This window comes from Pseudoliparis swirei, chromosome 6 (assembly GCF_029220125.1).
Source record: "Pseudoliparis swirei isolate HS2019 ecotype Mariana Trench chromosome 6, NWPU_hadal_v1, whole genome shotgun sequence".
NCBI classification, from domain to species: domain Eukaryota; kingdom Metazoa; phylum Chordata; class Actinopteri; order Perciformes; family Liparidae; genus Pseudoliparis; species Pseudoliparis swirei.
The window spans coordinates 19,601,170-19,614,833 of record NC_079393.1 but is presented as its reverse complement, the minus strand read 5'-3'; the positions used below and the strand labels follow the sequence as shown (position 1 = coordinate 19,614,833).

The window sequence follows — 13,664 nt, the reverse complement described above, 5'->3', positions numbered from 1 at the left end:
AACCATCACCACAGGTTCCCACCTCTGTTGCATGCCGACCGGGGTTTCCACCAAACGGAGGAAATACTAAACACCTCAAGGCTACAGATATTTTAATAAACAGCTCTTAAACTCAGCAGAAAAAAAAGCTTTTTTATAGGTAGAAACTGCAAAGTTGTGAGTACAGTGTTGGGCTTTTCTGAAAACTATATGCAAAAACTACATAATGAAGGATCAGGGGAATTAGCACCATGTAAACATTGCTTGAGCCTTATGTCTTTCATGTATTAGTCACCAAGGGTGGCGGTGATTATCAATACTGATAAGCTTCAACAGCCCCTTTCTGCCACTGCTCAGGTAACCCAGAGGACTCACTCAACAAGCCATTAAGTTGACAATTCACTTGTATAAAACTGTACTTTACTTACAGAGGAAAACATCTGGTGTGCCATTTTCGGAATTGAGCACAGGGAGCCAGAAATATAACAAAAGTCTGTAGAGGTGTACGGTTACAGCAGAATGATGTCTGCACTTCTCCGCAGAAGGAACGTTACCGCTGGATAGTGTCTGAGATGCAGAAGTGTAAATGACGGGTAACCAAAGAGTTGGTCTGCCATTCTTATATTATTGTCCCACTGGCAATGAAAGGTGCAATAATGGTTTTGTTCCAGAGCACGAAATGAAGAAGGGTCGGATGGATTAATCAATACCAGATGACTCTATTATGTTGCCTTGTTCTGGTTGAAAAGTCCTTTTCTGAGGAGACAAACGGCTTTGATATGATGGAAGATAAACATCCAAATATTGCAAGTGACAACTTTCCCTCTCGACCAAATACAACAAATAAAAACTTGTTTCTATTATTGAACTTTACATTGTGCTCTATATACCTCACCGGCCCGTGACACTACAGTTAATAAAGCCACAAATAGTGCTCTTTGTTAAATATTAACACCAGTTTATAAGAAACTTTGTTTTTAGTCCAGATCATCAAATCAACCACGTCAACCACTTTGACATATTCATCACCTTTTGAGTTGACATGGCAACAGATACGGAGTAACCTCAGCAGTCATTTGAAGTCGTGTGTGTGTCCACCGGACACATGTAAGTCCAATATTCACTCTCTTTTAGCTCTGCTTTTGGTCTCCACCAACCCCGGAGACACACATCGGACATGAAGCTGCTAAATGTTCCACTTTGTTCTCCAGCTAGACACTGACCTTCAGTTTATAGCTGACCAGTGGGATTTCTGAAGCTTTTTTGTTAGAAACAGCTGCCTGCTTTGACTGAACACAACGCTGATGAGAGCGCAAAGTAAAGAGGGAACTACTACCAAAACCATAAAGGGCTGGAAAAACAAAGCAATGAGCTGAATGACACTAAAATGCTCTATAGAGAGATGCAGATCATTATTATCTGTGGGTTCATCATCACAAACATCCCAAACAAGTGTGTTGTGTGAACCATTGTTAATATAATACTATTGAGTATAACTGCCACTAATGTGGAGTTTGTGGTGGCATTAAATTATGTTTGTGAAAATGAGGATGTGTGGAGTTTAATTAGCCCTTCCTACTCAGGCCCAAAGAGTCAAACCCGAGGGTGTGAAGGCTGGCGTTATTATATATATATTTATTTATTTTTGTAAACAAGAACTTACCAAAGTTTAAAATGTATGAAACTTTAAACACTTTTCCACTTCCTCATCTTGTCTATGGTGCTCATCTTTTCATCATATTGTTTAAAGAGTCACAACTATAAGGTTTAACTGTCTCCCAAAAAATGCTGTATCATTCCCTAAAATATAATCATCTGAGTAAAAAGTGCCAAGCAATAATAGGACGTTTGCTGTGAACTATTTTGAGCTGTGGCTTAATAAACATTTGGTAGGTTCCGTGTTGAGGAAGTTGTTGCTCGTCTTCACGTCTGCTCCTCACCTCTCTGTTTGCAGGGTGACCTTCGAGGGCTCAACATTGGGGTTCTCCCACTCCATATGAGGGCAGTGCATGAAGTAGCACAGCGTGTAGAGGGCTTCGGGCGCCCAGTGGATCACGCTGCTCTTCTGGTGGATCGGCGTCCCGTTGTTGTGGTTCTTCATATACAACGGCTGTAGATGGTGCATGGCCCTGGACACCAGGTCACCTACACACACACACACACACACACACACACAAGAGTTCATGAGAAAATAACGTTGTTTCCAGGCACGAGGGGGAAGACACAGGAATATTTAGAGCGCACAGCCTTTAAAAAGACGTCAGGGTTTTATCCTCCTTCTCTCACAGCCAGACAGATAGTCAAGATCACCATCCACGTCAAGATAAGATTATGACTATGGCACCTGGATGCCAGAGTGCAACCCAACCCGACCCCCCCCCCTCCCTATTATTACAATACAGACCCAGATCCCATTTCACAGACTGCTGTAGCCTCTTATTCCTGTCTGGTACCAGGAAATGTAATACAATTCTGAAGCTGGGTCAATTTAGAATAATAAATAAATAATAAAAGAAAACACCGGGTCAATTTTGATACTATATTCAAGGCTAAAAAAAATTATTCGAGCATCATGGCCCTATCTTCCCTATACGGTGTGTGTGCCTGTGCAATACCCAGCGAGAACAAAACAGTCATTTCCGTGGACAAAAGGTTCGCCAAGATTCCATTTAGCCTCGACAGTGTGAGAGGCGGGTGTGAAAAGGATGCCTTGAATACAGCCAAACTCTCAACTGTCCTTTGGGAACAGTGGAGGCCGTGCTGATGGAGAAAGGTGCTGGACGACGTCTACTGATGCAATGAGCGACTACACCCACAACAGTCTGGGCGACTGTGGGTCAGTGGTTAGCAGGTCCGTCTTTCAATCAGAGGGTTCAATCCCCGCCCCAGTCGATGTGTCCTTGAGCAAGACGCTTAACCCTGAATTGCTCCCTGTAGCTGTGTCTACGGTGTCTCAACGTAACATGATTGTAAGTCGCTTTGGATAAAAGTGTCAGCTAAATGTAATGTAATGTAACAACACACTTTAAGCTCTGCGTTTCCTCTCTGTCGCTATCCGTTACTCCTCCTTCGTCTTTCTCTTAATTGTACCAACGGGAGTACAGGCGTACTAAGCTTGGTAAGGGGAGCTGAGGTGGTCAGCAACAGCCAGGTCTCATGTCTTATTTACGCTGGCAGGGCGGCGGAAGACGATTATTTTTCGAACAACGAGAGAGTGCAGCAGTGGCGAAGGAGAAGCAGCTTAACACATCATGTGAGATTGCTGCTCTTTCAGCAGGTATACGCCGAAATAACTGCTGGAAAAGGGATTAACTCAGTGTTTTCAGTGGCCATGTATCAGTGAGGGTCCTTTGTTTGGGCTAGAAGAGCGGGAGGAGAAGTTCAGCAGTTTAATAAGCCAAAAAGCCAATAGCCTTTTCATTATACGGTCCAAGCCTTTAATCAATACCTCATTTCTGGGTAATTAATTCTTTATGCTAACAAGAAGAGGAGAGGTGGAGGATGCACAGAGCAGATCTGGCTCCTCAGGTATTTCAGGTGATTACCTTAAAGAACGAATTATCTCTTGCTTTTCAAAGCTTTAAAATGTCCTTAAAAAAAGCAAAATCACACACATATGTCAGTCTCCAGCGCTTACTGCTTTAAGGTCAGTAACCGACGATGCAGCCCCCACATAACACTGCTCATTACTTCAGAAACTGCGAAGGCTTGTTAATGTTTAAAAGAGAGAAAATCTTTGGCAATGTAGAATTAACTTTCATTTCTAACGAAGCAATTACCTTACAAGGCTTTGTAGGTAAATGAATATGCAGTAAGCAGCTTTCTTTGGGGTATTGATGAATGGGTTTTGGCTTCACTGTGCAGCAGCTGCCGTCATCGCAATTTCTGTGTTTCAATTATTTTCTGCAATGCTGCCTTGATTACATGTAATGGTCGCCTGTGGCCATCCTGAATCAACAAGATGCTAAGCTATTAGTTGTGTCCGTTCGAAAGCAGCCAAGGGTTTTAGCCAGCAAGTACCTCACATATCAGATAAAGGAGAGGGGAAAACATGCTGTGGTTATGGTTTCCATCTGAATCTAGTGCATTTATGTGGAAAAAGACTTTCTGAGAAAGACAGGGGCGAGGCAACCTTCTTAGTAAGGAACATTTCCTCCACATTGTTTCATATTTAAAGAGTTCACTTGTTCCTGTTAAGGAACAGCTTAACAGGAACAAGTGAACTCTTTAAATATGAAACAATGTGGAGGAAATGTTCCTCACTAAGAAGGTCTTTCCTCGCCATTACCCGTTTTTACTTTAACTTTACGGATGACTTCACATCACAAGGTCTGAGGAGTCATTACAATCTGTGTTGGAACAAGCACGCACGGTCCCTGCAGTAATCAGGCTGCACAAAACGAAACATCACGTCACAACTCTCCTGCTGTCAGACGTCTCTGGAGAGTTTATCAGAGGAGCAATGGTACATGGTATGAACTCACTGATGAAATATGCATCCTTGTTAAGCTCCACATGGGCACTTTCATTCGAGACACGAAAAATGCTTACTAATTTATACCATGTAATACCACTCATTGATTGCATATTGTTTTTGTTAAAGTTTAATGATATGATCCCTCATTAAAATAAAAGCATTGTCCCATTCACCATAAGATTCTGCTACTTTTATTATATACCAATACCTGGCATTCGAAGTAAGCACTATATTTAGCCTTCAGTGCATACATATATATATATATATATATATATATATATATATATATATATATATATATATTAAGAAAACAGTCTTGCTGCTGCTGCACAACAACATGCCCTTTGAAAGGTATTACTGGTGGGAGGGAGTACTGATGGTGGCCATTAGCAGCATCTTTTATTATTATTGGCTGAAACACTTGAAGTAAAACAGTCCTGATTGCTTCACTAGAATAAACTAGACTAAAGCAAAATATGAAAATAAACAGATGAGGCTAGAAGAGGAAGAAAGCATCTTCAGAAATATGCAGGATGAGAACTGTATGAGAAAGTAGCCACCATGGAATGTTAAGCTGAACTTTAATTCATAATACTGGCAAAAATAGTTGCAGGTAATAACTTTTGTGAACTAAAGGTGACAAAGAAGTCACGGTTACAATCCAACTAATGTCTCTTAGTGGAGATGAAGCTGGCACACCAAACATACAGATGTGAAATGCCCTTTTGAAAGTGGTTCAAACCTAAATTAATTACATTTGTTCTGTGTGGTCTAACAAGTCTTAGTAGGTTTTTACTCGTTTGAGGTAAGCTGTAACCGAGAATACACACAACTTGGAAGGATTGTTTTTGTTTTCTATACAGAGCAATATTCACTGACATCATCTAATCAACTTTGTTGGTTGGTCAGACTGCCAGATTCACAGCGGAGGATTTATACATTGCAGCAAACAGTTTTATACTGACCTTTAAAAGATCAAAATAAAGATCTCGGGGGATTTGAGATTTGACAACCTTGAAACATTTAGTCATTATTGAGTCTGACCTCCATACTAATTTATGGAAGAAAAATGTCTTCCCTAATATATCTAGCAGATTAAATGAATAGAGTTCGTTGAGAAACTTAAGTTAATAAGTCTCTCATGTCTGCTAAATATTGAGTTACCTATGGACAGACCCAGACTAGATGATCCCTCCTTTCCAGTCGTTAAACTAAACTCAGCAAACCGGCCCCAGGCTGTGACTCCATATTGAATGTGCAAACATGAACTTGATGTCAATCTTCTCATCTAACGTTGGCAAAAAAGAGAATATTCCCCAAACTGTCAAACGGGTGGGAGGATCAGCTTGATGCTGCCGGTTTGAGGCACAGAGAGGTCAATGCCATTTGACCGTGTATCCCTTTGAGGTCATCCCGCTGTTTGGATTTACATTCATATGGAGAAAGCCTGCATGCATCTTGCTTGCTCCACCCATCTTAACCCTTGTGTTGCCTTCGGGTCATTTTGACCCGATTCAATATTTAAGCAGAGTTCAATATTCTGAGGAACACGAACGATGCTGTGTGAAACATATTTGAACCAGGATTTCGTCCCGCGTTACTAAGTGATGACGACGCAAGATTCTGAATAATTGCAGTATTTCCTGGACTGTCATTTTAGGTATGCTAATTTGGCATTTTGGCAGAAGAGGAAAGGAAAGCATATAAAGGGGTATATCAGTGGCAAACCTCTATAATTGAGTGTAAATGCCAGCGCTAAAGACTGTCCCTGCACAGAATGCAAATGTGACGGCGCTGGAGCAGCAAACGCTATTGTAGTCCAAGAAATGTATTCCAGAAAATCAAACTCTCCAAGCCTCCCATCTTTTATTCTTCTCTGTTTCCTATCTCGTGCTCTTTCAGATGCACACTATGACAGCCTGATAATGCAATCATTGTGTGCTCCTCTGCAATCCTCAATTATTAATTTTCCCGGCTTGTGCCGTGCGTATGTTCACAAAGACGTATTTCCAGAGCTGATAACATTAGCACCGGACTAAGCTCCGCTATTATCTCTGGGACGCTCTGTTGCCTCAGAGTGTGTTCGCAGAGTCAACATTACAGAATGAGTCTTTGCTTGACCTCATCAATGCAACACGGACAGAGGACTGGCGAATCGGCACCCCGCTCCTCCTGAGAGAACATCCCGGGAGGAGATATGGCTCAATGTTTGGTCTGATGATAAATGTTGACACGAGAAATAGAGAACATGTTTTTCCCAGCCATGTCTCGACATCCCTATGTCATGACAAAAGAAACAGACTCAACAACCCCGTCCCCATTGTTTGGTTTAAAGATATATATATATATATATATATATATATATAAATGTATTGTGTTTTTTGTTTTTGTCAGAAAACCTTGTCACGGCCATCAGGAGATAATCTGCACTTATGTGGCTGAATGTGTTATTCTTCTGTCTGAGGACAGTGCAGCACTCAGTGCAGAATGAAACACGACCAAGAAACAAATCAGTTCATCACTTGAGCATCTTGATGCGATGATTATATCAAACAGAGCATGCACAACACCATGTTGTGTATCTCCGTGGATTGCAGCACATTTGTCGAGACCTCATGAAAATCAATTGTGTATTATCACTTTTTTTCTGGTGAGTAAGGACAAAATGATGAAACGTAATCAGTGTGTTATTTCTCAAATGAAGCAGAACTCCTATAAGCTTATATGTAAATGGATTGTTACTGTATTAATGTATTCAAAAAGCATTCAGATGCCATTTATTCTTTGAATAATGAGGACATTGTGAGTGGACAGACATTCTATTAACTTTTGGGGCGTTTGTCAAACTTATAAACTAAATAAATAGCTCTGGATCATTATAGAGTTGTTCTCACTGACAGTGAGTTCACAGTCATTAAATATGCACATATGAATGCTCAGCAGGATTATGGTCCAGTGATTTACTGATGGAGTGGGACAATATTTGTGCCTTATTAAACATCACATTATCATATATGAGATTATATATATATATATATATATATATATATATATATACATACAATAAGGTTGTCCAACCCAATTTTGAGGGAGCCTTCCAGCTGACCCGAGCTGCACAACTTCAATAAAAGCCACAAACCTGTAATTAATTCATGAATAAAGATCTATAATAATGAAGCGTGTGCATGCTAGCAGCTCTGTAAGGCAGTTTCACAGCGGAGCAAAACAAATGGAAAGTAAGGCCCGATTGCTGTTCCAATCCATCTCGGTGTATTAGATATATTAAAGGATAAGTTAAAACTTTGGGCCCAAAAGGAAAGATTTAGGGGGCTGACTGAGATCATTAGAAGTATAATTGGAAATCAATCCAACAGCTGTTGAGGCATTTATTGAAAAAAACCTCAAATCATGGTCAGTGAACTATGAACGTCCAAATCAAGTGCCGATCCAGATTAAGTGAACATTTTTTATTTGCTGTTGGTGATAGATTAATATTTAGGGGGTGAGTCTTGTCTTTAGGATTACTTTTCTAAACCATATCACTCCAAAATGTTATGGCAATCGAGTTGTTGAGATGTATTAGGTATAAAGTCTGAAAGTGGTGGATCATCACTATAAGAGCCATCCCACGACCGTGGCTGAAATGCACTCTCTGAATAAGTGTGGTGGGTCACTCTGCCAGAGAGCTGATAAAACAACAACAATATAACATTTAGAGTTTATGTCAGATGCTTTAAAAAACTGGTTGAAAGCATTTTCAGTCCAATCCTGGGGGAAACACCAATATTGAACATAGAGTATTTTGGAGTTGTTTTGGCTTGGAAATGGTCGAATAATTTCTTTTTTAATCAGCCCACAATAACAGGTGTCAGCCATTTCAGCTAACAACCAGAGCTTACAGCATTTAGCTATATTGTTCACACCCCAACACACATGCAGTGTTTGTAAATGGTAAATACCTTGATACCGACGTTCTCTTTTTCAGAGTCAAAAGTAAAATATTATGCCCATTGGTGGCTTTTGCACATGTCTAATTCAAAACCATGGGCATTGATATGTTTCTCAACAGGACTGTGGAACCTGGCTGTTTGGCTGTGATCCCATTCATCCACGAGAGCATATAGATTATAAACCTTTTTCACGGAAGACATTTAGAATTGACACAGCAAAAAAAGCACAGGAGTGAATAATTAATGATGGCTGAATATATATGTTCAGTTTCAGTTTCATCGTCCTGCGATAATGCACGCTGGCTCACAGTCGCACTGTCATGACTTACTGGAACACTTGAATATAAAAGAGCCATTGTTAATGCTATTAGTAATACCTGTGCTTTTCTTACTTTGACAAGTGTCTGCAATGAAAAGACCTATTAGTGGATTTGAGTAGGCGTTAGTGCATCATCCCAAAGGTGCTGGATGAGTTTGAGGTCGGGGCTCTGTACGGCAAAGTCAAATTTCTCCACAACAAACTGCTCCCTTGGAGCATCCTCATGTTGAAACAGGAGAGGAAAAAGAAAGGACAGCATTGTCTAAATGATCTTCACCTGACACCGACCAGTGGCCCAGTGAGCAGCTCCACTCGAGCGGTTGGGCGGGTAATTGCGCGGCTTAAGGCCACATTGACTACGGCGTACTGAGGGAGGGGTCAAGACTCACTGAGTTCAGCGATGCTGCCCACTCGTGTGGCCAGTAAACACTGTTCAATGGAGCGCAGCTCAGACTGGCTGTAGGCATTTCCTTCTCCGCTTTTCCCCGCTCGCTGCTGCTGCTGCTGGTCCCGGTAGAGCATCAGACCCTCAGGTAGGCTTAGCACACCTGAGCGAAAGAGAGAGAGAGAGAAAAGGCCATTACATTATTATTATGTGTTGGTAGAAGAACACAGAAATAAAGTCTGAAAAGAGACAAATTGACCTATTCTCATTTTGTGTTGGATCGTGATGGAAAAGGGGAATACAATTTGTTTACATCTTTTAATCTTAATATTTCATTATTTCCATTTATATATTTGTTAGAGTCAAACAGTTTGTGTTAAGAGTGAGCACCTTTTCGTCTTCACTAGTGTAAAACACTTTGGTCAGCTCATGTTGTTTTAAAAGTGCTGTAGAAACAAAATGGAAATAACTACGTTGCATGTATTCCTCCCAGTGCCACCTGTCAGAGACTTCTCTCCAAGGTAATAATAATGTGTAATATTCCAAATCCCTTTTAGTCACACCTCTGATGTTCGTTAGTCTTCCTCGCTCTGAGAGTGACGAGGCAGGCTGCTCTCCTCTGCTCAGTTTCTTATTCCTCTGCAGCTCTGTGGCGCTCCCTTGTTATCGTTTACAGGGTGTGAACTTGGGAAATGTCTGAAAGCAGTTACTCTACTAAGCCCTCACACTACTTTGAAAACACTAGCTTTAGCTTTCACGGCTCCTTTCTCATAATATGTTGCACATGCTGCCTGCGGCGAAAGTGGCTTTCTTTCATTCATCTCGTGGGAGAAGACAGTTGTTTATGGAACGAAGCATTTTTCCCTTTTCCCCTTTGAGAAAGTAGTTAAACATGGTCGGGACTGTGAGACAATGACTGGCCGGGTTAGATATGATGTGACCGTAATAGCTCTTGTTTCAAAAATAAAAATGGTTGGTAAACAGGGATCCATAATGTTGTTATGTTTGCTATGATATTGACTATATATATATATATATATACACCTCTATGTTGTTATTCTACTAGATATGTGAAAATAAGTATTCCATTAATCTATTTAAGAGAGTACTCCACAAATCAAACATTACACTTCTAAAACACATAGAGTACAATTTTTCAAACCAATACAGCAGAGCCAGTCAGAGCAGGGCCAGAACCCCCCCACGTTTTCTTCTTCCTTCTTCTACATTACCAGCAATACCGCTACATTACCAACAATACAGCTACATTACCAACAATACAGCTACATTACCAACAATATCGCTACATTACCAACAATATCGCTACATTACCAACACTACTGCTACATTACCAACAATACTGCTACATTACCAACAATATCGCGACATTACCAACAATACTGCTACATTACCAACAATACTGCTATATTACCAACAATACTGCTTCATTACCAACACTACTGCTACATTACCAACACTACTGCTACATTATCAACAATACTGCTACATTACCAACATTACTGCTACATTACCAACATTACTGCTACTTTCACTCGGCTGTCAACAGTCCTTTAGGAGATGTGGGTGTGTTATGATGGTTATAGCTTTTTGATTGGTGTGTTTGGAATGTAACCACATCAATGTTTTTGCATTTCTTTCTCTTCGTCAAGGGTTCAAAGAAAAGAAAAATAATGCTTGCTTTGCTTCTTAAGAGAGAGCAACATATCCTCCCTCCTTACTCCAATCATTGCCGTAGCCTACATACCACAACAGTAGAGAAAATATAGCTCTTGTTTCTGGTGCTGATTTCAAAAGGCATGCTTCTGATTATACTTGTGCTCGCTATTCACCACTCCACACAAACACTCCACACAAACTATGTGACAACAACATCTGGAAATCAGTCCCAGTTTTGTCGCTGATGAACAACAGAGCAGCAGCTGCCGTAGCACCATCTCATCTACACATCAGCGTTCAGGTGAGAGAGCTCCTGACAACCGGCACGACTCTGGAAACAAAGAGCAGGAGACTTCACCATCTGCTGCACCAGTGTCAAGTGTCCCAAACAGCTACAGTTTTCAGCCAGAGCTCCAGACGAGGCAACACGATCAATTATAAATAACTTTCTCTGCTTGTGCAGGAACTTGTCAGCAGGGATTACTGTGAAACACCTCATTTATTGCTTTTATAGCTCAGAATGTGCATTTTTTTGGTGAGCTATTTCACAAACTCTAGGAAATCCATCTTAAACCATTTAAAGCAGCAGGAAGGCTACACGTGCACCTTTCTCACTCCCACTTTCTTCTCAAACAATGATATAGCAACATAAAAAAAGCCGGTTCAGAGCGTGACCACAGGCTTCACGACCCTTTTGATGTGCAACTCAAGGCCCCCCAAGGTGTGATTCGGTTGACCTTTGCATTGCAGACACTATCATTTTAAAAGGTCTTTCACTTTAACCCTGACAACCTTTATCCCTGTCATTACGATCTGATTGTCTGTTGGGGGCTGCCAGCATGTATTGTTGGGCTGCATGAGGAAATGGAAAATGGACCTGCATGTGTATATCCTCTGTCGTCTTCCGACCACTTTACAATTCATGTCATGATACACACATTCACGTCAGTGGACCGTGGTCTGAAAAACTAGCCTTGAAAAACATGCATTAAAAACACCTCACTGTTATACTTGAGCTTCAACTGTGCAGCTCCTTAACCTTGGTGCAGGGGAATTACAGGACCAGCTGACAGTGAAGTGCTGAATGCTCTTAGGATGGACTGAGGCAAGGTGACTCACAGGCTCTCCGCGTCCTAATGCAAGGCGGCGTCTACCCTCAGGGAGGAACTGATGGAGCTCTTACACGCTGCCGACTGTCGCGGCTCTCGGTGTGTGCTTGTGTGATGACTTTCACTATCTTCTTTGTGATTGTCACTGCAGCAGAAATCTCCCTGGAAATGCAATGTGTTCAGGTTTTTAGACGACACAACATTTTTAGGTTGTTACCTGGCCAAAATCAGAAAGATATAGCAGTTGATTATTGTTTTTAGGGGTGTATAGAAGCGAGACGTTGTATGAGGCAACTGCCTCGCTGTAAGTGGGCCAGTCCTGTTTGCCATATGGCAGCTATTCAGCCTGTGGAGAGGAGGCTGAATAGCTGCCGATGCTCAGGCGTGACACTGTCACTGGAGAAGAAGTAATGAGTGCAAAGGCTCCCATTAAGATGTCACCGATTGCACCTCAGTCATATTCTGTGAAAGGCAGCCACACAGAAGAGCTCCAGTGCGAGGGCAAACATACATCCCACAGTCACTGCCAGAGAAAAAGACACTTAACAGAACTCTAACCAAAATATGACCACAAATACAAAAAAGGATGTTTATTCAAAGAAACGGTTTTGGAAACATTCAAGTGTATCCCCCTCAAATGTGGAACTCTTGCTCGTTTCTGGCATGAAACATTGCGAGTTGTGTCAAAAATATAAATATATATATGTTTTAAGAACTTACACACTATGGTGACACTAATGCCGTATATAAATAAACAAACATGAACTCTTGTTTTTTCTTCATTTGAACACTTTCCCCCCTGGGTCTGTCTGTCAGAGGGCAGGCTGCTGTAGTTAAGATCCACTCTGACGTGTCTCAGGGTCGAGTAGAGCAGTGGGACAGCAACGATGACCTCGGTGTGGCTCCGACCCTGCACTTAAATCTATTTTGGAGGGACACACGGAGAAGTGCACTTCTGCAGCTCTGCAGGGACGCTGGCTTTGGGTTTCGTAGACAGATAAGATAAGGACACAGCGGAGTAAAGCTTTGATCTGGCAAATCGTGAATGTGTTGCAGACGAACAGGTACACAGAGGGAGCACTTTGGATGGATGAGATGTAATTGCTCACCTGGGACAAGACGACACGATGCATACTCAGTTCAAGAGAAGCCAGAAAACACAAGATGAAGAGTCCTTTTAGTGCACCATTGTGGCTCTAAAGGGTTAACCGTGTTGTTACTGTACATGGATCACAGTAGTGCTGCCCCACGCTAGGCTCCGGCTCTGTTCTGCCAGGCCAGATGGCGACCATATGTATACCAGGCGAGTGATCATAGCGAGATGGAAAGCGGGAAGCAAAGTAGTGACGTGTGCTAAGACGTGTTAGAATGCCTCTCCCTCTCTAGATGACTGCGTTATTCATTCTGAGTAATCTCCACCATGTGTGCAGTTGTAGAAATAGAAATGTGAATATGAATATCACTTTTTTCTTATGAGTGTTCTTATGTCTGGACTGACTTCAGTATGGTCTGAGGTAGCAACACGTTTTTAACGGATTATCTTCGTGCCAGGCATATAAAAGAGGTTCACCTGGTCCAGCCCCTTGATATGCTGCTATAGGCTTATAGCTGCCGGGGGACGTTTTAGGATGCACTGAGCACCTATCTCCTCTTTTTTCTCTCCTTAAAGATGAATTTTCATCTCTCAATCACACGTTACTAACTCTGCTTTCTCCCCGGAGTCCTTTTGACTTCACGTCTCATGGGGTCATCGGACCCTATGAGACGG

At 41.6% G+C, this 13,664-nt stretch overlaps 1 protein-coding gene across 5 annotated transcripts in view; it reads right to left on the bottom strand.

Annotated features, from left to right (window-relative positions):
* The window catches only part of btbd11b (BTB (POZ) domain containing 11b), a 64,686-nt gene that overhangs the window by 13,762 nt on the left and 37,260 nt on the right, over positions 1-13,664 (bottom strand). For 2 of the 5 annotated variants that reach the window (XM_056417165.1, XM_056417164.1), the window contains exons 2-3: positions 9,115-9,273; positions 1,920-2,124 (exon numbers count right to left, since the gene is read on the bottom strand). In XM_056417165.1, coding sequence (XP_056273140.1) covers positions 1,920-2,124; positions 9,115-9,273 — 364 coding nt within the window. Of the gene's footprint in view, positions 1-1,919; positions 2,125-9,110; positions 9,274-13,005; positions 13,047-13,664 lie in introns of those variants that run through there. The other 3 variants (XM_056417166.1, XM_056417168.1, XM_056417167.1) reach the window with 3 other exon arrangements.